The sequence below is a fragment of the Erithacus rubecula genome (genome assembly GCF_903797595.1).
Source record: "Erithacus rubecula genome assembly, chromosome: 17".
NCBI lineage: Eukaryota > Metazoa > Chordata > Aves > Passeriformes > Muscicapidae > Erithacus > Erithacus rubecula.
The window spans coordinates 12,849,563-12,872,719 of record NC_136669.1 but is presented as its reverse complement, the minus strand read 5'-3'; the positions used below and the strand labels follow the sequence as shown (position 1 = coordinate 12,872,719).

The window sequence follows — 23,157 nt, the reverse complement described above, 5'->3', positions numbered from 1 at the left end:
GGCACGTTCCAGCAAAGCTGTGCAGGGGGGCCAGGACAGAGCCACGGGCTGAGGCTTTGCTGGGAGCTGTATTAAAATGCATGAGCTGCTCTGGCCCTAATGATGAGCAGAGCTGTCAAACAAGGAGCTTGTCCCAGCTAATTATCTCTAACGAGGGCAGAGTGTCAGGGTCCCCCAGGAGCTGGGCAGCAGTTTCCTACTCAGCTCAGTTGCAGGAGAGAGAGAAGATAACCAAATGTCATTGTGCTGGCCTAGCTGCACGATCATTAATTAGGCAAATACGACCTTCTGTGCCAGTTTGCTCTTGAGAACCTGGCCTTGCTGGGGACAGAACACACAGGCAGGCTGGAAATATCCCAGCTCCTGCCACCCAGCCTGTTCCCCCTGTGCCCCTGCAAGAACAGCACAGCCCTGTGTGGCAGCCCCAGCCAGCCCTACGAGCCCGTGCCAGGCTCAAACACCCCTTAGAAGGACTCCAGCCCCTTCTCTGTCCTGAAGAGCAGCAGAGAAGTCTGGTTTTCATGAAATGCTGCTGTTCAGATCCCAATCAACTTTACCACCTCCCTCACCCAACCCCCAGCACGGCCCTGCAGAGGCTCTGGGCTCACTCAGTGACTGCTTCTGCACCAAACCCTCAAGGCACTGACAATCTCCACTCTCCTGTGACCCAGCTCCATTCCAGTGCAGAGGGGCTGAGCCACACTCTGCTCCACAAGCCCAGTTTCTCTCTCATCAGTCCTGTGGCTCACAAACCAAGGCAGTGCACTTGCCCTGATGTGCCCGAGAGGAGAAAGCCCAAGACAGGGGTAAGGCAAAGTCTCTTCCAGGGGCAAGGAATGATCCAGAGAGACAACCCACACAAGATTTAGCGTGCAGGCTCTGTGCTTGTCCCTCACCTCAGAGCTGAGGGGAAAAGAGCAGAGGCTGATTTTGATCCACCCAGAAACTTACTGCACCACCACAAAGCTTTCAGACAACACCAGGGACTCCCAGTGCTGTTCATCAGCCTGTAATTATGGCAAGTGCTTTGCAGTCCCTTGTTGCCAGACACCAGCAAAGACTTCAACACCCACTTCAACCACATTTTTACAAAATAAGATTTAAAAGTCAACAACTTACAACAGAAACAGGGCTGTAACCAGGGGTTAGTGAGCTGTGCTGGGGAGCTCAGCCCCACGTGCTGCCTTTTGGGGCACAACTATGGGGGCTGGATGAAGCTGGGGATTGATCTAAGTTACCTTGTGTCTCACAGTCCCTGCTACAACACACTAACAAAATAAGTATCAGAGGGAACTTTACTGCTATTAATACCAAAATGTGTATTTTGTACCACAAGTGGACTCTCAACAGCAGCCAACTGCTTGTACAAGCAGAAGATCCACACTGAGTCAGTCTAAACTCTCAGAGCCACGGCATAGAAACTTTCCTCAGCCCAGGAACAGGTCCTCACTGAATTTAGGCTGTCATGACACTTCAGGAACGTGGTTTTCACATGGCCCCTTCCCCACCAGCATGGTCAGGCAGCAGAGCCCCTGAACTCCACTGCTTTATCTGCAGCAGGGGTTTTGCCCCCAAGGTTTCTCTTCTACTGTTTCTGCACTGCCTGTTGCTGTTCTTTCAGCTGGCTGACAAGCTCTTCAGCATACACCTTGAAGAGGGGGACAGGGTCCTGCAACAAAGCAGAGGATAAACCATGTTAAAGGAATGAACCTGAGCAGCAGCAAGGGGAAGTGCAATGGGAAGCCCAGGGAATGCTGGCAGCTAAAACCAAAGGAAGATGTGACTGAGTTTTATTCAGGGCCGAACAAGGCAACCTGTTGTGCCACAGCTGCTGCTCAGCTCTGTAACCTCAGAGAGGGCAAACATCTGTATGGGACATTCAGCAGCTTCCCCAGTTCTGAGAGCAGATAAGAAACATCAATAGCTCCCAAGGATCCCTCTCCTTCCTTTTCCTTTCCCTCCCTCCTGCCATCAGTGTGTACTGGAGCATGTGGGTGAACATACCTCATGAAGGAGCTGGATGTGCAACCACAACAGCTCAGTGCTGAGCACTGCCTCAGGAACTCACCTTTTTTTCCAGGAGCCTCTGTTTTTCTATGGCTTCTTCCAAACTCAAGCCAACCCATTCAGCTTCTTCTTCTGGGATCACAAATTCCTGTGACAAAAGGAGAAGGTAGCACAGTCTTTGCAGGTGACCAACATGTAAATCTCTTTATGCCCAGAACACAAACATATGATTCCATGGGAACATTACTATGGACAAATCTCAGAGCCCTGTTGTAATTTCTAACAACCAGTGTCCTCTTCCCTTCTCTCCTTTCTTCTTAGCAAGGGTCCTGCTCTCTGATCAGCTGTGTCTGCTCCTGCAATTCCTTTATGTATTTATGGGGCTGTTTCTCAGCACAGCTCCATGTGCTGTGGGTGCTGGTGGTATTTCCATGCTGGGACAAAACTGAACAGCACATGGGCACTCTGGGCTCTTCCCCCAGAGGTAGAACAAATTCTTACTGTTTTTTATTGCAGACTCTCACTGACCACAATCACAGCAAAAATACTGCTTCTTGTGTCCCTAATGATGAGTACAAGAATTAGTAGCCTACAGAAAGACAAGAAAAACCTGATGATTACATTTTCTTGTCCTTCAGCACAGGAGCACCAACACCAGTGATGGGTGACCATCCAAGCAGCAAACACCAGGCCAGGAACCCACCTTGTACTTGTCATAGATGGCCTCTCTCCTGGCTGGATCGTTGGGATGCAGCTGGGGATCCCGCCGGGCCAGGCGCAGCAGCATCGTCCGCTTCAAATCCATCCCCAGCTTGGAGCACAGGTCAACTTTGGGAGTCTGCAGAAAGACACTGAGTCAGGCTGCACCAAGGGACCAGCTGCCAGGGAGCACAGCAGCCTCCCAGCACACGGACAGCACTGGCAGCTTATCCACACACAGCAAAAGCTCTCAGGACACGTTGTGAAAGGGGAAAGATCTGTTGCAATTGCTCCGGAGACCATCTGATCACAGGTCTGAGTTTTAATATCAAGGGCTTCAGTCAAGAGGGTATAAAGGCTGGAAGCATTAGACCTGTATTAAAACATTAACAGCAGAAGTTCTTCAGCCTGGAGAGGAGACAGGCAGAGCTCAGTGTGAGCTGCAGCTTCTCCCCATCTCTGCTCCCTGTGACAGGAATGGGACCAGGGAACAGCTGGAGCTGTGCCAGGGAAGGGCCAGACTGGATTTTGAGAAAGGTTCTTCCCCAGAGGGTGCTGGCACTGCCCAGGCTCCCCAGGGAATGGGCACAGCCCTGAGGCTGCTCCAGGAGTGTTTGGACAGTGCTCAGGCACAGGGTGGGGCTGTTGGGGTGTCTGTGCAGGGCCAGGGGCTGGACTCGATGATCCCTGTGGGTCTATTCCAACTTGGGATTTCTGTGCCTGAGTTCCAGGCCTCCCTGCCTGCCAGCCCAGGGGTGAGGGCACAGCCCCGCCCGGCCGGGAGCCCCTGCGGTACCTTCAGGATGTAGAAGTCGAAGCCAAAGGCGGCGTCGATGAGGTCGAGCGTGCGCATGGTGACGGTGATGGTCAGCGTGGCGTCCAGGATCTCGCTGTAGAACTGCCGCTCGAACAGCTGCGGCTTCCAGGTCTTGGGCAGCCTGGTGGAGAGCTGGGCACGGCGCGGCGGTCAGGGGCCGCCCGGGGAGAGGCGGCGAGGGGCGGCCCGGAGAGAGACGGTGAGGGGCGGCCCGGGGGAGAGACGGTGAGGGGCGGCCCGGGGGAGAGACGGTGAGGGGCGGCCCGGGGGAGGCGGTGAGGGGCGGCCCCGGGGGAGGCGGTCAGGGGCGGCCCGGGGGAGAGACGGTGAGGGGCGGCCCGGGGGAGAGACGGTGAGGGGCGGCCCGGGGGAGGCGGTGAGGGGCGGCCCGGGGGAGAGACGGTGAGGGGCGGCCCGGGGGAGAGGCGGTGAGGGGCGGCCCCGGGGGAGGCGGTGAGGGGCGGCCCCGGGGGAGAGACGGTGAGGGGCGGCCCCGGTGCCAGCAGCCCGGGCTGGGGAAGGGCGCGGCGCTCACCTTGTCGTTGCGCGCGTAGCGGTAGCCGCGGATCCACCCCTCGCCGCCCCAGAGCCCCTGGTTGGCGGCGGGCGGGAAGTACACGGGCACCGGCACGTCCTGCACGCGCTCGCGCTGCCCGGTGCGCGGGTTCCGCCGGTATCGCAGGCCGTGCGGCTCCCAGTGCACGGGCGTGGGCGGCGTGTCGTCCTGCAGCGAGGCCAGGTAGTGCTGCGGCAGCCGGGCGCAGATGCCGTCCCGCAGCCGCATGGCGGCCCAGAGCCGCGGCGGGAAGCGGTGCAGCGGCATCGCCCGTCCCCGCGGCCCGGCCCGGCGCCGCTGCCACTTCCGCCCCGCGGGGTAACGGCTATCGCTCATTGGCTGGCGGCGACGGAGCGCGACGGCGGCCGGGAGGGGCCGCGCCGCGCCCGCGTTTCGCGCCCGGCCAGCGCGGAGCGTGCTGAGGGCGATGGCGGCTCGTCCCGGCCGTGCCTAGACAGGAGCAGGGCTGGGCATTGGAGTGCCATCTCAATGGACTCGGGGAACGGCTGGAGCTCAGGGAATGGCCCTTCCCCAGAGGGTGCTGGGCACGGCCCCTGGGCTGTGGAGCTGCAGGAGCGTTTGCCCAGGGATGCACAGGTGAGATTGTTGCGGTGTCTGTGCAGGGAATTGGAGTGGAGGATCTGTGTGGGGCTCTCCCCACTCACGATATTCAGTCATCCTGGGCGAAAGAACTTCACACTGGAACACTGCCCTGGGGTCTCCCTCTGTGGGGACATCCCAAACCCCACCCGGACGCGTTCCTGTGTCACCTGCTCCAGGTGACCCAGCCTGGGTGGGCAAGATGAGGCTCCTGGAGCCCCGAGATTGTGTGACTGCAGCCACCAGGCGTCTGCCCGCGAATACCGTCACCTTTATTAAATTATAAAACTGTAAGCTTTAAAATTTACTGTATAAAATAATCACAGGTATTAACAGCAAAGAAAAAAAATAACCTTCCTTCCCCCAGACACAGGAATTTGCTCGGATTTTACCCAAAATAATTAACCCTCCCTCCTGGAGGCACCAAAGCCAGGTCAGCAGGGAGGGAGCAAAGCAAAAATTAACAATCAAACACAAAATAAACAATCATGTCAGCGGGATTCCTTGCCCCAAAGCTTCTCCTGCTTCCAGCATAGAAATCCCTGAAGGGAAAGGCCCGATGAGGAATTATTGCTTTCTATGATAACCAGCAAACCCAGTCATATCAGTGGCATCAGGTCACACTGGTGGCACCCAGGTCACATTGGCAGCAGTCAAGTCACACTGATGGCACCTGGGCCACACCAGCAGCACCTGGGCCACACCAGCAGCACCTGGGTCACACTGGAAGCACTCAGGTCACCTTGGCAGTACCCAGGTCATATCAGTGGTACCCAAGTCACACTGGCAGAAGTCAGGTCACCCATATCCCACTGGCAGCACCTGGGTCATGCTGGCAGCATCCAGACCAGTCTGGTGGCATCCAGGTCCCACTGGCAGTACCCAGGTCACACCAGTGGCACCCAAGTCACACTGGCAGTACCCTGGTTCCCCTGGTGGCACCCAGATCACATCAGTGGCACCCAGGTCCCCCTGGTGGCACCCAGGTCCCACTGACAGCACCCAGGTGCCACCTGTGGCCCGGCATGGACGGCACGGCTGTGAAGGAGCAGCAGTCTCCTGCCGTGGTGCTGGGGCCTCAGCACCACTGTGCAAACCAAGACGGGGAAAAAAAAGTGCCTAAAAGTGGTAGAAGTCAGAGGAAGCCCTGAGGGCCCCATGTCCCCCTTCCTGCCATGCTGTTCTGGATGGCAGCAGCACAAGGAAATGCAGGGGACATGGGTGAGGGGGGATGACACTGCTGGGTGTGGACAAGTGCCCTTCACTTGTCCTGCACCTGCTTAAAAAGGGGGACATTGCAGAGGAAGGGGAGGCAGAGGGATAAAGTGCAGAGCTGAGCTGGGTGCTCTTCAAAGCAAAGAAAGAACCCAGAGGGGGCAAATCCTTCATGAAAAGCTCTTTCCTCCCCAGAGCCACCTGAGGAGGGGCTCCCAGCAGCACACACCAGGCTGACACAGCTGGAACGATGTAGTTGAGCCCTTATCTGTAGAAGGATGGGCAAGGACAACTTCCCTGGTTGCCAAGTTCTGCCCTTGCTTTCTGTGTGCCCTAGAGTAAGGCTTAGGTGAGACACACTGCAAAGGAGACCTTGGCCACCTGGGGAGCCCCTGGTGATGCTCCTGGCTGGGCTGGGACACTGCTGTAGCCTCAGGACTCTGCAGCACATCCAGGCTCCGTGGCACAGCAGGCTGGAGGGGCAGCTGAGGCACCACCCTGAGCCACCTGTGCTGCCCCAGGGAGAGCCCTGCCCATGCCAAACCTCCCAAAAGGAGGAAAACAGTGAATCCCTGAACACCATCAGCCTGGCTCCTTCCAGAGCTGAAGTTAAACTCAGACTATACCCTGCACTGCTGTGGGTTTCACAGCTCTGGCCAAGATGCTGCTGCTGCTGCCTCCTGCATGTCCTCACATGGGGTTTTTCACATTCCTACCAGGTCTGATCCTGAATCCAGGGTCCAAGTCCCAGCCTCATTTATCCCCCACAGTATCAGGACCAGATAAGAGCAGCAGCACCTGTTTCAGGGGGAGAGAGGCTCCAGACCCCCAAGGAGAAGGCAGCCAAGGGCCCAGCATATGTTTGGATCAGGTCCCTCCCTCCCATCAGCACCAAGGGCACTTGGCAGCATTTGCTCCCCAGAACAGAAGAGTGTTTTTCTCTTGGGTTCAAATGCTGACTGCAGGATGGCAGGGGAGGTCTCTGTCCCACATCCTCTACCAGGACAGGGTGCAAAGAAGAGCTCAGCAGCCAAAGCCTTGGCTCCAGCTTAGTGTGGGCTAAACCCAAGCCTCATGGATGCAGCAATGGGGGAAGAAGGGTTGACAATTTCCCCCAGGGCTATGGGGAGGTGGGGGACAAGCAATTCCTTGATCTTGAGCCATGAAGAGCCTGCCCCACCCCAGCAGAAAAGCAGAGGTGGCCTCAAACTTGCCTCCACAAGACCAGGCCAGACCATCTTCATCTTTAAACCCAGTCCAGGCTGCACCCTCCTGTCCAGGGAATGAGCACATGAGAGGACTGACCCTGTGTGAGGGGCAGCCATGGCCAAGAGCAGCTCCCCATCCCTCCACCCCTGACCAGGACAGGTCAGGTCACAGCGTAGAGCTCCTCACGGTCGTTCTGGCAAATCTGATAGCGACATGTGAGTTTCTGGGGCCAGGCCCAGGGCTTCTTATGCTTGTCCTGAGGAGGGAGCAGGAAAGCCACGCTGCAAGCCACCAGCACGTGCCAGATGCTGTGGGTGTAGTAATAGTTCTCATTGGTTTCCATGAAAGCATACACTGAGATGGCAATGAAAGCCAAGGTGATCCCTGGGAGGAGGTAGAAAACCCAGCGCTTCCACGAGGAGGGGTAGCAGTGCCTGCGCTTGGCTCCGTGGTGAACCTGGGGGTCAGAGCACACAGGGGTGAAGCAGCCAGGAGAGGCTGGGGCAGGGACCCCACAGACCCTGCCAACCCCCCAGGGTGCCTGCTGTCCCTGAGGAATTTAGCCCCCCCACTGTGCAAAAGTCCCCCAAGAGCTGTGGCACCAGAGCCCAGTGCAGATGTTACAGCTCCTGCCCAGCCACATGCCCGTGTTTTGGGACAGCACTGCAGCTCCAGGTCTGAGACCCAAACCAGGGGATTTCTCAATTGCTGCAGGGCTGGAAGGTGAATCCCTTGCCCTGCCTCCTCCACCTGGGTGTTTCAGGGTTTCAAGCCGTGCCTGTGGGTGGGCTGGAGCCTTGGATCTGCTCAACCACCACCATTCCCCATGGGGAGCAAAGGGCAGCAGGTCCTGTCTGGCTGCCCTCACTTACCCACGCTGTAACCATGATGAAGAGGGCGAAGAGGCAGGGACCCATCATGTTCCACACCCCTCTGCGGTCCAGCTGCAGGGACATGGCAATTAACAGGGTCCCCAAGACAAAAAGGACCTGGAAAAGAGACACCACCATTACTGTCAGGAGCTCATCTGCTGAGAGAGTACAGCCAGACATGCCAGAGGCAAGGAGAACCTCTTCTGGCTACCCAGCTCTGCATCTACATAAGAGTCAGGAAAAACACCTTTGAGAAGGAGAAACCACAGAACCCACAAACCTTTACTCCAAATCTCAGGGGAAATCTTCAGGCCCAGCCTCTAAGCATGCAGGCTCACGAGCCAAACTGCTGGGTGGCGCTGGGTGACAAACAGGCTCTGTCACCCAGCTGTGTCATTAAAATACAGCGGTGAGGGGATGACTGTGGGCTGGCTCTGGGCTGGCTGGGCCGTGTGGGGACACCTGGCACTCACGTATTTCAGGATCTTCTTGAGGCGGGCCATGCACAGGATGGTGACCCAGATGGCCACCACGGAGCCCAGGAAGTCGCAGTACTGCAGCGTGTCGTAGTCCATGATGCACATCACGGCCACGCCCGGCTGGTCACACGCGTGGTAGAACTGTGGTCAGGGACAAAGGCAAAGCTCAGCGTGAGCCCAGCAGCACCACACACTCTGGGAAGGGAGGTAGGAGAAGGCTCAGCCCACAGGCAGGATCTCTCTGCAGTGGCTCCAGGAAGCTCCACCAAAGTACTGGGGCCTTATGGAATGCAGGTGAGAGCAGGCACCCTGCAATGTCCCAGCAGCTCTGAAAGGGCAGGACATAGTGCTGGAGCCAGTCCAGAGGAGGCATGGAGTTGATAAGGGGGCTGAAGCACCTGCTCTGTGAAGGCAGGCTGAGAAAGTTGGAGCTGTTCAGCCTGGAGAACTATTAGCACCTTCCAGCATCTGAAGGGGGCTACAGGGAAGCTGGAGAGGGACTCTTCTCAGGAACTGGAGTGATGGGACAAGGACTAATGGGTACAAATTGCAAGAGGGGAAATTTAGGTTAGATATTAGGGAGAAATTTTTTAATGTGAGCATGGTGAGATATTGAAACAGGTTCCCCAGGGAGGCTGTTGATGCCCCAGCTCTGTAAGTATTCAAAGCCAGGTTGGATAAGGCCTTGAGCAACCAGGTGTAATGGGGGTGTCCCTGTCTATGGGACTAGGTGATTTTTAGAGGTCCATTCAAACCCCTTAACGTTCTTGGATACTACAGTGGAGTGATGGAGCCCATGGAGTGATCCCAGAAGCTGCTTGTGGAGCTCCAGGATGGGCTGCTCCATCAAAGACTTCACTGTGGTGCAGCATTCCCAGAGCTCAGGGGGAGGTGCCAGGGGACACAGGGCAGTCCCTACCGTGGAGAAGAACATGGTGTAGGTGTAGACAGAGGCCTCCACCAGGTAGAAGCGATAGACAGCGACTGCAATGGCTGGCAGGAACATGAGGTTGCTCAGGGTGAGCAGCAGTGTGGCCAAGTTCTGTGTGCCCACGGTCTGGGCCTTGGTGTCATCTGTGCAGCTCCAGCCACCCCAGCCTGTGGACAGAGAGGCCTTTGTGGGTCTCAAAGGCCCTGCCTTGTGCTCCCACAGCAGCCAGTAGGAGCCTGGGATGCCTGAGAAGGAGCAATCCCACACCCAGACTGTCCCTGAGCCCCTTCTCCATCAGCCTCTCTTGCTCCTGCTTTCAGGGTGGTCTCATTACTCCTCACACTCTGCTGTGGGATGCTGGGGAACCCCAGCAGAGCTGCCTGGCTGCCCTCAGGACATTCCCCAGGTTGTCCCCATGTAACAGAGGCCATCCTACCTCCAGACTGGCACTTTCCATCCCTGCAGTATCTCAACACACACACAACTTGCTGGTGGAACATCATGCACTCAAGGTTCAGATGCTCCATGTGATGGTGTAAGTTGGGTGCAAGATCCCTACAGATCCCAGAAATCAGGTGGAGAATGATTCCCAGCACTGAGGAAACCTCTGGGCTCTCTCCTACCAGCTATCATAGCAGGGCAGACCCAAAACCAGGTCAGGCTGCTCTGGACCTTCCCTAACTGACTTTTGAAGATCTCCAAGGATGGACATCTGGGACCTGTGCAAAAATCAACAGCTCTGACAGGGTGGGGGGGGGGGGAATGTGTCTTCTTCAATTTAGGTGAAAATTTCCTTGCTGCAGTCAATGTCTGCAGCCTCTTGCCCTTTCCCTGTGCTCACCCTGCATAGCTGGCCCCAGGGTCCCTGTAATCTCCCTGAGCAGCAGAAAGTGTGATTGGTCCCACTCCAACTCCTCTTCCACAGGCTGAAAAAACCCACTGCCTCAGCCCATGGTGATATCCAGGGCTCCACAGGAGACTGGGAGTGAAAATTTCCTGAAGGACAGTGCCTGACACAAAACACAACTCTCACCCTTTGACTGAATACCAAGGACTGAACTGAGGCAATCTCTGTGAACACAAATCTGCCTCTTCTTTTAAAAAAATATTTAAATGATTTTAATTAAAGATTAGGACGCCCATGCCCTCCTGTTGAGAAAAGGTCAGCCACAGGGCAGCCAGGGTATGTGCAGGCACTCCATGGTCAAGAAGCAGAGTTAACTGTAGATCCATCCATCCCATTCCAGAGCCACTGGAACCCACAGCAGCAGCTCTGCCCCGTGTGCTGGCTCTCTGCCAGGCAGAGCCCAGGGAACCTGTTTTCTCTGGTTTATTTCTGGGTCATGAATATGCAGATAGGGCATTTTGCTTAGAGTGATTCAGCAGAAAGCTGTCCTCAGCCTGATTCCCCAGTTGCCTTAAGGTGCTCAGTGCTTCCCAGAACCTGGCAGCCCTGGGGAAATCAGGATGCTGCTCTCCATCTCGCTCCTCACCCATCATCAACACTGCAGCAGGGAGCCACAGTTTGCCTTGTCCTTCTGCTGAGAACAGGTGCACAGACCCACCCAAGCACAGCAGAGCTCATCTTCCCTACACCACAGACTTCCCAGGCCATTAAGATAATTAGGAGCTGACACAGATATTCCTCCTCCAGGGGCACCTCTGAGTCTAAGGCTTTTGGCAGAAGACACACTGGGACTGCAGCCTGGCTCCATCACATTCCGTACCAGGAACCTACTCAGCAAACCTCCCTGACAGGCACAGGCATTTTCAGGTACCCTCATCTCTCTGGGGATGCTCAGAAGTCCTTCTCCAAGCCCTGGGGGACTCCAAGCTGTCCTCATCCCAATTCCCCATCACCCCTGGGCACTTCCCAAAGCTTTACTTCCCCAGGCCCTGTGACACCGCTGACCACGGCAGACCCTGGGCTCCCCCACTCAAACAGCAGCATTTTAGGCTGTGCTGTCCCCTCGGGGAGGATGCAGGGCTCTCAGGAGAAGGCACTCACCAGCCTTGCAGCTGCAGGCAGCATAGAGGTAGCCGTGCCTGCGCAGGAGGCTGCACTGCCCGTAGGGCCCGCAGTCGTTGAAGCAGGGGGTGAGGTACGCGAACACCGTCACTTTGGCCTCGGCACTGCTGCATTCCCTGCAAGGACAGCACGTCCCCTTGGTGCCACAGGCCGTGGGACAGCCCTGGCTCTGCTCCCCCCACACCGGGCTGTGCTCCTCTGTGCAAGCTCAGGTATTTCAGGATCTTCTCCATCCCCCCCAGGAGCCACGAGCAGAGCCTGCTCCCTCGCCACTTGGGCTGCCAAACTGGTGTCCAGGTGGGTGTCAGCTCTCCCCAGCCCCCATGGCAGACCCCAGTGCCCATGACTGTCCTCAGGACAGTGCCACCAGTGCTGTTGTGCATCATGCACTTGGCTCCATACACAAGAAATCAGCAGGAAGGAAAACTGCAGGAATTCAGGCACAGCTGCCTGCACCTTAGAGACCTCCTAGAAGGGTGACAGCAGCAATTATTTCCTAATTTATCACCTTTGAATCCACCTGGAGAAGGGGAAACTCAGCTAGGCAGGCTCTGCCATCTGCAGTCTATGTGAGCTGTGCCAGCTCAGGATCAAACAAGCTGCTTGGGTGCTCACAAGGGAGCAAGTGAACAGGGCAAACCAGCTCCCCGTCCCTCTGCAGCCCCAGTTCAGCTGACACCAGGTGAGAGATGCCCACAGCCTGGGCAGCAGGTCAGGGGGTCAGGTTTGCTCACACAAGCCAAGGGCAGTGGGATGTAGTGGGATGAGATCCAGACTCACCCCTGTTCCTTGGGGCAGAGGAGCTGCAGGGACAGGAACCAGTCATCTGTCTGTGGGTACAGAACAATCAGCATTGCTTCTGCAGAGGACGTGCTCACACTCAGAGGGTAGCCCTGGGAAAAAGCTGAGAGAAAAGAGGGTGCTGTGATGTGCCAGGACTTGAGGAGAGGGGCCACAGCAATCTCAGGCTGAGACTGACCACACAGGAATCAGCTGCCTCCTGTGGCTCCTTGCTTCCATGCACAGAAGGCACCAGGAACATGGAGAGGATCTCCATGATCAACATACTTATTCTTGAGATCTGTTTTTTCTTTCATCTCAGTTCCTGGTACATATCTGGGCAGCACAGGGCACCTGGAACAGCCTGTTGTCTTGGCTGGTCCTCCAGTGCACAGCTTAGCTGCTTTGCACACCAGCAGCACCTTCACCATCCCCAAACCTGCTGCCAACAAGGCTGGAAGAGCCTCAGCTGGTAGCCAGACCTTCCTTTGGTGGAGGCTATCTCGTGGTGCCAAAACCACCACCTGCACCCCAGCACCCTGGGAGTGTGCCAGCACAAAGACCTCATGAGGCTTTGTGCAAAAATCTATTTCTTTGGGACACACCATGAAGTTCTGAGTCAGTTAACAGCTTGTCAGGTCTAAGAGCAGAGCCTGAGATGACACAGCTGAGCTGGTGGCAGTGCCAGCATCTCTCCTACCTGTGCTGCAGGTCCGTGTGGCGTTGAGGGACAGCACCGGTGAAGCAGCACTCACACAGGCTGCCACGGTGGCATTGGCCAGGCTCACAGATGTCTGCAAACAGAGCAGTGTCCCACGTTAGAGTGCCCCCATGCCATCCCCCTGCAACAGTCCTTTCCCACAATAAATCCTGCAGGTCAAGTCACCCATCAATTCAGAAGGTTCCTGTTACACTGGGCCTTGTGCTACCACCGTGCTGTGTCATGGCTGAGAGGCAAGAGACCCTCGTGAGGGAGACCCTGCCACGGAAACTGCCCCAAAGCTGGGATACCCACACATCATTTCAGCACCAGCACAGGGGAGACACAATTCAGAGTCCACAGATCATCAGGGCTGAGCCCTGCTCCAGCCCCCAGGAAGTTTCATGGAATTTCAGGGGGCTGATTTTGATGCTGGTGGGGTGTCACTGAATGAGCTTGGGAATCAGTGACTTGGACAGGAACACCCCTGGGTTCCCCTGCTCAGTCTCCTCTCCTGGTGGCAAGATGCCAGGCTCCCATGGAGAAGATGGCATTGCAGCTGCTTTCCACTTAGTCTCCTCTGCGTCACTGCCAGCACATGCTGCAGGCTGTGGCATTTGAATTGGAGCTGGCAGGTGGGACATGCTGGCAGCAGCTAAAAAAGGCTCAGAGTATTTTGTAACAACAGGAAGAGAAATAGTCCCACTGGCACCTACAACCTGTGGAGCATGCAGCCCAGGAGCAGGGAGAAGCCCTGCCAAGGGGACCCAATCCATCAAGCAGGCTGCACACCTTGTTGAGCAGCAGGCTGACCACAAGGGATCCCCCGCTGTCCATGCCCGTGTTGAGGTTGAGCAGGAGCAGGGTGGGGCTCAGGGAGCTCACGGGCACGCTGGGGCCGCTCAGGAGCCGGTAGCGCACGGACACCACGTCCAGGTCCTCCCTCACCACGGGCTGGCTCTGCAGGCAGGAGCTCCTCTGGCCAGACATGTTGTGTGGAGCCTCTCCTGCAGCTGGAGAGAGGCTGCCTGCTGCTCCTGGTCTGGCACCGACCTGGCTCTGGTTTAGGCTGATGAAGTTAAGGAAGGAACTGGTGCTTCCTGGTCTGCAAACTAGAGCAAAAACAGGAGAGGAATCAGCACAGCCAGGTCTAGCACCTCAGCCAGGCAGGGCCCCAGCAGATCCAGTGCTCTAAGGGACAGCACAAACTGGGGGGGTTTCAGGGGTTCATGCCCTGCATCATCTGTCCTTGAGGTGTCATCTTTGCAGGAGTATCCACAAGCTGGGACATGTTGAGAGCCAGACAGTGGTACAGTGGGTGGAAGCACCCTGGAGCTGCAGGGAAGGGGGAACAGAAGAAGGGATAACACAGTACCATCAAGGAGTGCCCAGGGAGTGCTCACCCACCAGCAGCAGAGCTCAGCACTCAGCTTTCCCACAGCCACAGTCTGTCCTAGCTCCCCATATGTGATCAAACAAAGCTAAGCAGGAGGGAGAAGCCAACCCAGTGGAGCTCCAGGCATAGGACATCACACTGTGGCAGATGGAGCTGAATGGGACACTTGGAGTCCCACTGCTGGAGACTGTCCATTGCTCCCTATGCTACCCTCTAACATCTCTGCTGCCAGTGCCAGCTGTTCCAGCACACAGGATGAGGCTCTGCTTTGAAGAGGACGTGGCAAAACCCCCAGCATAAAAAAATCTTTAAAAATGTACCTAGTTGGTGAGCTTCCAGCAGTTAAGTAGAGATTATGGTCATGTGGCACAATCACAATGACCATGTGAGCCACATGGTGTCACTGAAAATGGTGACACCCCCTTACAACAGCTCCAGACATTTCCCCAAGCAAACCTCTGTGGTTTCCTGCCTGTAGCCTGCTCTTGGCCAATTGGTAGTCAATACAGCCTTAGTTTGGTGTACCACAGAAAACTATTTTCCCCAACAAATTTTAATCCAGCCACTTCTTCCCAAACAACCTTCAGAATAATAACGCTGAACTTTTCAGGTGTTTACAAACAGGCAGCTCTAGCAAAAATCTCTCTTTGGGGTGACCACTAGAGTTTTCAATTTTGTCCCCAAAGCAAAAATTAGGGTGTCCAAGAGGAGGCAACCAGCATGATGGGGAGCATAGAGCACCACAGCCAGGCACCCAAAGACATAAAAGGAGACAGAGCACACACAGAGCTCCCTCTGTGGCCCAAGAACATGGAATGCCACCTGTGAAAGAAGCCAGCATCTCCACCGACACGCTGGCATTGGCAGGGCCGAGACTCTCCACCATGATCTGCAGCCACTTCTCCCAGGGAGGCGAGTCCAGGGCCAGGCTGCAGTTGGTGCTCCCTGTGCAGGTGAGGCTCCTCTGGAAGGACTGGGGCAGGGTGATGGAGCCCAGCAGCACCCTCACAGTGCAGGCTCTCTGCTCACTGGTGACACAGCTGCTCAGCTGGAACCGCATCCCTGCGGCGTGTTTGGGAACGAAGACCCTGCGGGGGGAGAGAGCAGCAGTTTGCAGAGCTTGTACTCTCAACACAAGCCAGGTCCCCAGGGCTTTGTGACAAGAGCTAGACTGCCCTGGTTGGTGCTGTGAAAATCCTTCCCAAAGCAAACATCTGGAAGAACTAAAATTCCTTGAGTTGAATCTATGACCACCTGGGAAGAGTCGGAGAAGGGTGCTCATGTGCTCCCCGTGCAGACCCTACCACTGCTGGAGGGAGCTCAGCAAAAGGCTCCAGCCCCACATGGGAACAACTCTGGCCTCCCCTAAGGAGCTCATGTGGGAAATCCCACCCCTCCAAGCCCTCAGTTGCCCACCCACTGCTCCCACTCACTTGACATGCAGTGGCTTAGCAGGCGAGACAACGGTGTGTGACATGGGGACACCAGGCTCCAGAACAGGCATATCAGTGAGTCTGAGCACAAACATATCTGCCTGGAACATATAGGGGCATGGAGTGGAGAAACCCTGCAGGAGGGGAGAGCACAGGGGTCAGCTGTGGTCGTGGTGAGACACAGGGGCAGGGCACTGGGCAGGAGCCTCACCTTCACCTCGATCCTGCCGGCTGCCTCGGGCAGGTGGGCGGCGATGAACCAGTCCCCTGCAGCGGGGGTGGTGACGTTCACAAAGGTGGTGTTCTGCACAGCGCTGCTCAGCGAGATGCTGATGTTGTAGGAGGGACGGACGGTGGCGTTGGCAGGAAAGCGAGTGCCCAGAGGGTTGATGACGGGAGGGGCTCCGTGGCGAAAGTGCCTGCGGGAGAAACCAGCGACAGCAAACTCAGGGATGCACAGGCACCGGCAAGATAAACTGGGGTACAAACTGGCCCAGGGTTGGAAAGAGAGCAGGCTGGAAAACCCCACATTTTCAAGTGGAGTCATCATTTTATCTGGTGAGGATTGGCTGCTATTAGCTTATCTGGGATTTATTTAGAGATCGGTTTAACTTGGCAGCTTATTAAGATTTACATGGTTCCATCAAGCCTGGAAGCAAATTTCCAACACTTGCTAAGGCTAAGCCTCACCCACAGACTACTGCTTTATAACCATCAGCAAATTCCCCATATAGGGAAAATCATCTACAAAGAACTTTAATTTTCTAGCTAAGATCTGCATCTTCCCTTTTCCTCTTTTAAGGAAGGCACACAGACAGACTGAAAAGAGACTTTCCAAGAAAGGCCCATATCACAGACTTCAGTACAGCAGTACTTCTGCTTTCTAGATAAGCCCAGCATTTGAAGTAGCAGAAACACACACAGCTGAGGAACGTGGGCAATATTTATTCAGTCAATTTGGCACTTAATTTGATTGCTTTTGGACTGCACTGCAACAGGTCCAGCAAGTAGACATGACAGGTGATATGTTATTACCCCTTGGAGCGTATCTGAGTTAGCCATCACTTCTTGGATTATTGTTTAGCTGCTGCCTTGTCCCTCATGTCCCCAAACAACTGGAAATCTTTCTGGGAAGCAGAAAGCAGGAAGATCATCTGTGCCAGGCTGCTCAGGAACAACTAGGAGTGCCAGTCTCCCCAGGACAGACCAGGGAAGAACAAGCCAAGCAGCTTCAATCACCTCCAGATCTCTGTGGAATGTGTGCCAGAGACCCAGGTGACTCCATGTCACAACTTATTGAGGAAGCTTCTCCAAAGATAAGGCTCAAAATCTGGCAAGTTTTGGACCTCAAATCCTTCAACAAGTACTATTTTGAGCAATGTTTCTTTCACTAATGTTGAGTTTGCAATCTTCTCATGCTCCTGTATCCACCCAACATCACATTCCTCTCCTCTCTGCTCCACAAAGTGCCCCCAGATCTCCTCAGTTCTTCTGCACTGAGTAGTTTGCCCATCTCCAACCAGTTTAGTCCTGCCACATCCTTTGTGCAGGTTCTGCCAGGCCAGGACCACCTCTGAGCTGCACATCTGCCTCACTGTGAAGCTCTCTCCATTGTCCTAAGGGGTCTCTTGGACACCACGCCTGACAGGCAGCCCCAGATTCAATTGCAACATGAACACAAAACACTCCTACAGGTTTAAACACAGATTCAGTCCTGCTACATGAAGAAACTGCAGCTGAGGAACTGCCCAGCCTCCACAACCAACCAGCCCCAGCCACGAGTGACCAGGACAAGGGGACGAGAAGCCCACAAGGACAGTGGGGACATACATACACAGTGATCTCCATGCTGGTACACTCGGGGCCTTTTCCCCGGGATGCCTGCAGCAGCCAGCGTAGCAGCACGGTGTCCTCTGGCACGTGGAAGTGGAAGAGCTTGGCATTCCCATACCAGCTGTAGAAGGACAGCTTCTGTGCACTCTGAGAGAAGTACTCAGAGACATACAGGGAGTCTGGAAGGCAGAGAGCACAGCAGTTGGTGGGGGAGCTGCTGGGGGCAGGCTGCAGGGCTTTATCCACCCACAGAAGTACACAGGAGGCCTAATGTTTCTTGGAAAAGTGCACTTTGTGTCCCTGATTTCTCATTCCAGTCCCATTAGACATGATCCAGCCAGAACCACCCACATGCCTACTATAAAAACATCACCCTGAACCAGAGAGCACTAACATATGCCTAAACTACACTCTGAGAAACGTGCCTTGAAGATAAGAGATCACCAGAGACACCAAGGAGGAGGAAAAGGTCAGGAGGAAAGGTTGATGGCAGAAGGAAAGGTGATGGGATAGGCAGCAGGAAGCCCTGAGGCACAGAGCACAGCAGATGGGTGCAGGCAGCACAGGGGTGCCCTGTGCCCCAGCAGCAGTTTATGGTGCCAAGGGCTGTGCCCTTGTCTCTGCTGAGCACTTTCACCTGGGCAGAGAGTGCAAGGACAGCAGGGATTATTTTAAACTAAAAGAAAGGAGACTTAGATTGAATGTTTGGAGGAAATTCTTTCCTGTGAGAGTGAGGACGTACAGGGTGCTGAGAGAAGCTGTGGCTGCCCCTGGATCCCTGGAAGTGTCCAAGGCCAGGTTGGACAGAGCTTGGAGCAACCTGGTCTGGTGGAAGGTGTCCCTGCCCATGAGATGATCTTTCAAGGCCCCTTCCAACCCAAACCATTCTGTGGCTATCCATTTACCCAGCTCAGAACACAGGTACTGTCTTCCTGTGACACACAACACTATGAAAATTCATGTGCTGCATATGTAACTCTTTCACACATACCTTCTAAAGCCTAACTATTTCCCTAGCTGGAAGAAAAGCTGCTGGGATAGTGAAAACAGCCCCAAGGTAGGCTGAAAGGGCATGCAATAGGACAACAGCTACTCAGTCAGAGTAACATCAGGATGAACTAGATCTCCATCCCTCTGCCCAGCTATACACCTACAGATCACCCCCAGCAAAATCATACATTACTCAAACCAGCCAGACTGCAGCTCAGGGCTGGAAAAAAAAGCATCACATCAGCTGAGAAAGGGATAAACTGCACAGAGACAGTGGAGCCAAGGCCATCTAAAACCAAGGTTTGTAACACTCAGCAAGAGAGTAGAAACCTATGTCTTCATGTGTCTCTGGAGTGCTTCCTGATGCTCCTTTCCTACTTTGGAATACCCAGAGCAGGGAGAAACTGTGGCACCTTTCAGAGGCAGATTCCTCATTTCTGTCATAGAATAGCAGCGAGGGGGAGTTAAGTTGCCTTCCCTCAAAGCTGCACAGGGTCATGCTGGAAACACAGAGAACCCAACTGCGTGTAAGAAAGGGGAAAAAAATCCTCAGGCAGGACCAGATCCTTGGGATGGACTTCCTGCCAGGAGGAATCTAATCCCAGCAGGAACTAGGATTCATGCCCCAAAGGAGGACGCTCGGGCCTGCACCCACGGCACCGCAAGGAGACAGGAACGGTAATCATGGGTTTAACTCCTTGGCAACTTCCCAAGCCAAAGCCTGCGGGCATCCTGCGAGTCCAGCAGGGAAAGGAGGAAACAGGAAAGCGAGAAATACCAGCCACACGAGGCAGCTGGAGGAGCTGCTCCTGGAGGAACCGTGCGGCTGCCTGACCTTGCCGCAGGGACTGCCCCAGCCACGCAGCCACGGGGCCAGCCAGGGAGCAGAGCTGCAGCTCCTGCATGCACAGGGCCAGGAAAGGCCAGAGGGAAAAGTCAGCCCTGAGCAGGACAGGCCACAGCCCCCGGGCAGAGCTGCCCCACTGCAGTCCCCACGCCGGGGTCACACTGCTCTCCAGACCACAAAAGGGGTTTTTCAAACCAATGCTCCCTGGCTGAAACGCCAGCACAGTGCGTGGGTACAGAGCTGGCTGTGTCCCTGCAGGCCCAGGGACATTTCCCACACCAGGGCTATGAAAAGGAGCACGTTTTCATCAGTGGTGTCTGCATCCCCAGCACACTCCACACACACTTGGCACACTCATTTCTGGCAGTCCATGGAGGGCACAGGAGGAGGGTAGGCAGGGACACAAAGGCTGATTAGAGCTGGGAGAGCCCCCATCCTTCTCCATGCAACAGGTCCCATCAGACAACCTACAACTGCCCCAACCCCACCAGCTGTCAGCCACAGCCACCACCCATCCTGCACGTCCTCACGAAGCCAAAGCTCCCTTTGTGTGGGTTTGGGGAAGGAGAGGGCAGGCCAACTGCAAAATTAAAAACTCCAGCAATCAGCAGTGCTCTTTATTAAAGACTGGTCAATTATGTGGAGTGAGTTCAAGAGCATTACCAGAGCAGGCAGACCTGCCCTGCCCACGCACTGCCTGTCACCAGGTAAGCACCAGCTGGGACTGTGGACAAAGTCCACTGACAAACAGCTTCTGGTGGTGACAAGGGCTGATCTCCTGCTCACAGGCTGTGCTGGGCACCCTGAGCTGCACCAGCAGCCTGGTATGTGACTCTCTCCGCCCAGGCTGACAAGGAAATACCACAGATAAACGGAACATCAGCACAGAAAAGCCTGAAAGACAGGTCACTGCAGCCCAAGCGTGTGCTCTGGCAGCATCAAGAGAGAGTTCTCTGGCATGTGCTGTGCTCTGTTTGTGCCCATCCCCATCTATTCAGTCTGCTCAACACCAGCACGGCAACACCTGGAAAGTCCCACCTGACTGTTCCATGATGTGAAACAAGCTTTAAACTGAGCAAGAGACGCATCCAGTGGATGCTGTTTTCCATCCTCTTCCATACAGATTTTGTATAAGCAGATTTCAAACGTACTGTGCAAAAAACAGAAGTGTTTTCAGACAAGGAACAGAATGCAGTAGAATCCCTGATGCACAGAGGAGACACATTATTTCAATTTCAGAGTAAAGAGTCACCTGCTACAGCTGGGTTTGTTTGTCCAAAGATGATCTCATGGTAGTTTTAGGAAATAATACCTTGACTGTGGCTTTCACAGGGCATCCCATCAAAGGGATGAAGCCCTCATTTCAAAGCAGACAGCTACAGAGTTGATGAGCCTGACTCAAGAAGAGACTGGGCTGTGTTGCAGGATGTTTTCCCACTTACAATGTAACAGAAATCCTGTTCCTTTAGCCCTGGTCTAAAATCCACCTACAAATGTTGCAGAACAGGGACTCCCTCGCTCCGCTGGGGAGTAGCTGGTCTTTGCCAGTGACCAGATATAACCCTATGGAGGCATTCCCTACCGAGGCATTCCCACAGCCGGCGGGACGGCGCCGGGACGAGCCCAGCAGCACACCTGAGGCGCAGGGAGCTCTCCAGGGCTGGAACCCAGCGAGCAGGATGCCAGAGCAGGGTGGGCCTGGGGCACGGGGCCATCGCACCCGCGGCTCCCCGGGAGCCTCACGCTCTGCGGGCTGTGAGGAAGCGATAACCATCATAATCAACAGGACAACCACAGGCAGAAGGAGCCGACCTCCGGGACGGGGCGAGCAGGTGAACAACCTCACCTCCCCAAAGCCCTCCACTGCCACAGCAGCTCCGGAGGGGGGGCACAATCCCCGCGGGACCCCAGACACAGCGCTCTCCCAAAATCCCCGCTCCCATCCATCCGTCTGCATACGCTAGAAGTAAAGTAACCTGAAAACAAGACAAACCCAAGGGAAACAACCGCCGCGAACAACAGCAGAACCCTCCGTGAGTGTCCTGACCTCCCACTGCTCTGCAGGGCCGGCACAAGCGCTGCTCCCCGGGGATGCTCCGGAGCCCCCGACTCCCTCGGGAAAGAACGAAGCCTCCCCAAAGTCACTGCAGATCCACTCCGGCAGCAGCTGCCTGACCCGGGGCAGCTCCCGGGGCTGCCCTCAGCATCACCCCCAGCTCTCCCCCCGTCGCCTCTGCCCCCCGCACCCCGCCGATCCCCGGGACTCACCGGGGCCGGTGCGGTTGGCGCGGCCGGCGGGCAGCGCCAGGAGCTGCAGCAGCAGCAGCAGCAGCCGCGGCAGGGGCGGCCCGGCTGCCCCGGCCATGGCCGTGCCCCGGCCCCGCCGCCCGCCCGCCCGTCCCGCAGCGCCGCCGCCGCCGCCGCCGCCGCCGCTTCCGCCGCCCGCCCCGCCCCGGCACCGCCCCCGCGGCACCGCGAGCCGCCAACCGGGAGGGGCGGACCCGCGGAGCGCCCCGAGCGCACCGCCCCGCTCCGCCCTGGGATGCGCCTCCCCAGCCGGAGCATCCCGGGCACGGGGCGGAGAGCCCCGGGGTGCTGCCGGTGCTGCTCCTGGGGGCGCTTCTCAGCGCCGTGCAGGCCGAGGAAGGTGGTAATTTGAGATCAGTTCGAGCTGAAATCACAAATATTCACACGCCTCCGTCATAACCGGACAGCCCAGCCCGCCGTGTCCCCGCTCAGACGGGAAATTACCAGGGGAGCTCAGCCCTTTCAGCTGTTGGGTGATTTAATGCTCGTTCCTGCAAAGCCCGGTAGCTTTCTTTGCTCTCACCTATCTGCCATGTTCATAGGACTCACGGGAGATGTGACTTTCATAGGCATGGTCAACTCCTCCTCTGATTTTCCAGCTGATTTCAAAAGAGTCAAGGATTTTCTTTTACCTGCATTTTCCTTGGGGTACCCTCTGATATGGTCCCCAGCAGAAATAATGCAGCTTGGGGACAATCTCGAAGTCTTTGCTCAAGCAAAAATCCCAACACTCCCTTACAGGTCAGCTTAGTTGAGGACTTCAGACCTGTTTACAGTCAACCACAAACTCCCTGGAGATGGAATTTCCACTTTTAGAGCTCAAAATCTTTGTTGCTTCCTCTCATGTTACTGAGATGTTACTCTTTGTAATAAATTCCTGGGGCATGAGAAGGAAATCCCCTGAGGAATTGCCTGTCATTTTCTAGAAACTCTGACATCACCAAAATCCCAGTCAGAGCAGACTGTGTGCTCAAAGCTGGCAATGTCCTCATCCGATTTAGAAGACTTCCCTGAAGTCAGATCTCCTCATCTGATTTAGGAGAAAACTTCCCTGAAGCCAGCCCAGAAGCTTGAGCACACAAAGCTCAAGGGATGGAAAAGGACTATTCTGCTAATTTTTAGCTTCAATTTGTTCACTACTTGTTTGTTTGCCCCTGTGTGATACTGTCCTTGGATTTTCAGAGCTCTCCTTCTAAGAGGAAAACAAATAAACCCTTTATGTCCCCATTCTACATTGATTTAGCCTTCAACTCCACTTTTAAAGATATCAGCTCATCTCCAATAAGCCCTTATGGATTACTTTCTTGAAATGCTGTTTCTAGTTATTTTCTTCTTAAAAGACAGAAAGAAAAAAGACATTAAATGTCAAAGACCTGAGCATAAATTAACACAATACAGAGTCAGATCCAGAATGTGTTACAATACCTATTTTTTTCACAGCTTGGGTCCCTTGGAGT

The 23,157-nt window shown here is 55.4% G+C and overlaps 2 protein-coding genes across 3 annotated transcripts; both read right to left on the bottom strand.

Moving 5' to 3' along the window:
- Positions 1-1,079: 1,079 nt before the first annotated feature.
- Positions 1,080-4,408, bottom strand: MRPL28 (mitochondrial ribosomal protein L28). The gene is made up of 5 exons (XM_079320838.1): positions 4,059-4,408; positions 3,503-3,655; positions 2,711-2,845; positions 2,069-2,155; positions 1,080-1,669 (listed from the first exon to the last, which is right to left on the bottom strand). Exons 1-5 carry the CDS (start codon positions 4,344-4,346, stop codon positions 1,586-1,588), a joined length of 747 nt encoding a protein of 248 aa, XP_079176964.1. The 5' UTR covers positions 4,347-4,408; the 3' UTR covers positions 1,080-1,585.
- A 2,855-nt stretch (positions 4,409-7,263) lies between these two features.
- On the bottom strand, positions 7,264-21,851 carry PGAP6 (post-GPI attachment to proteins 6; the record flags this gene model as incomplete). 2 transcript variants are annotated; one of them, XM_079320811.1, is made up of 13 exons in its annotated part: positions 21,662-21,851; positions 17,558-17,735; positions 15,935-16,142; positions 15,724-15,857; positions 15,113-15,378; positions 13,687-14,006; positions 12,895-12,988; positions 12,195-12,318; positions 11,394-11,530; positions 9,374-9,552; positions 8,449-8,595; positions 7,976-8,092; positions 7,264-7,560 (listed from the first exon to the last, which is right to left on the bottom strand). In XM_079320811.1, exons 1-13 carry the CDS (start codon positions 21,756-21,758, stop codon positions 7,264-7,266), a joined length of 2,298 nt encoding a protein of 765 aa, XP_079176937.1. In that variant the 5' UTR covers positions 21,759-21,851. The 2 variants fall into 2 exon arrangements, with proteins under 2 accessions (XP_079176937.1, XP_079176938.1); XM_079320812.1 differs by having other exon boundaries at positions 15,724-15,824.
- Positions 21,852-23,157: the final 1,306 nt, after the last annotated feature.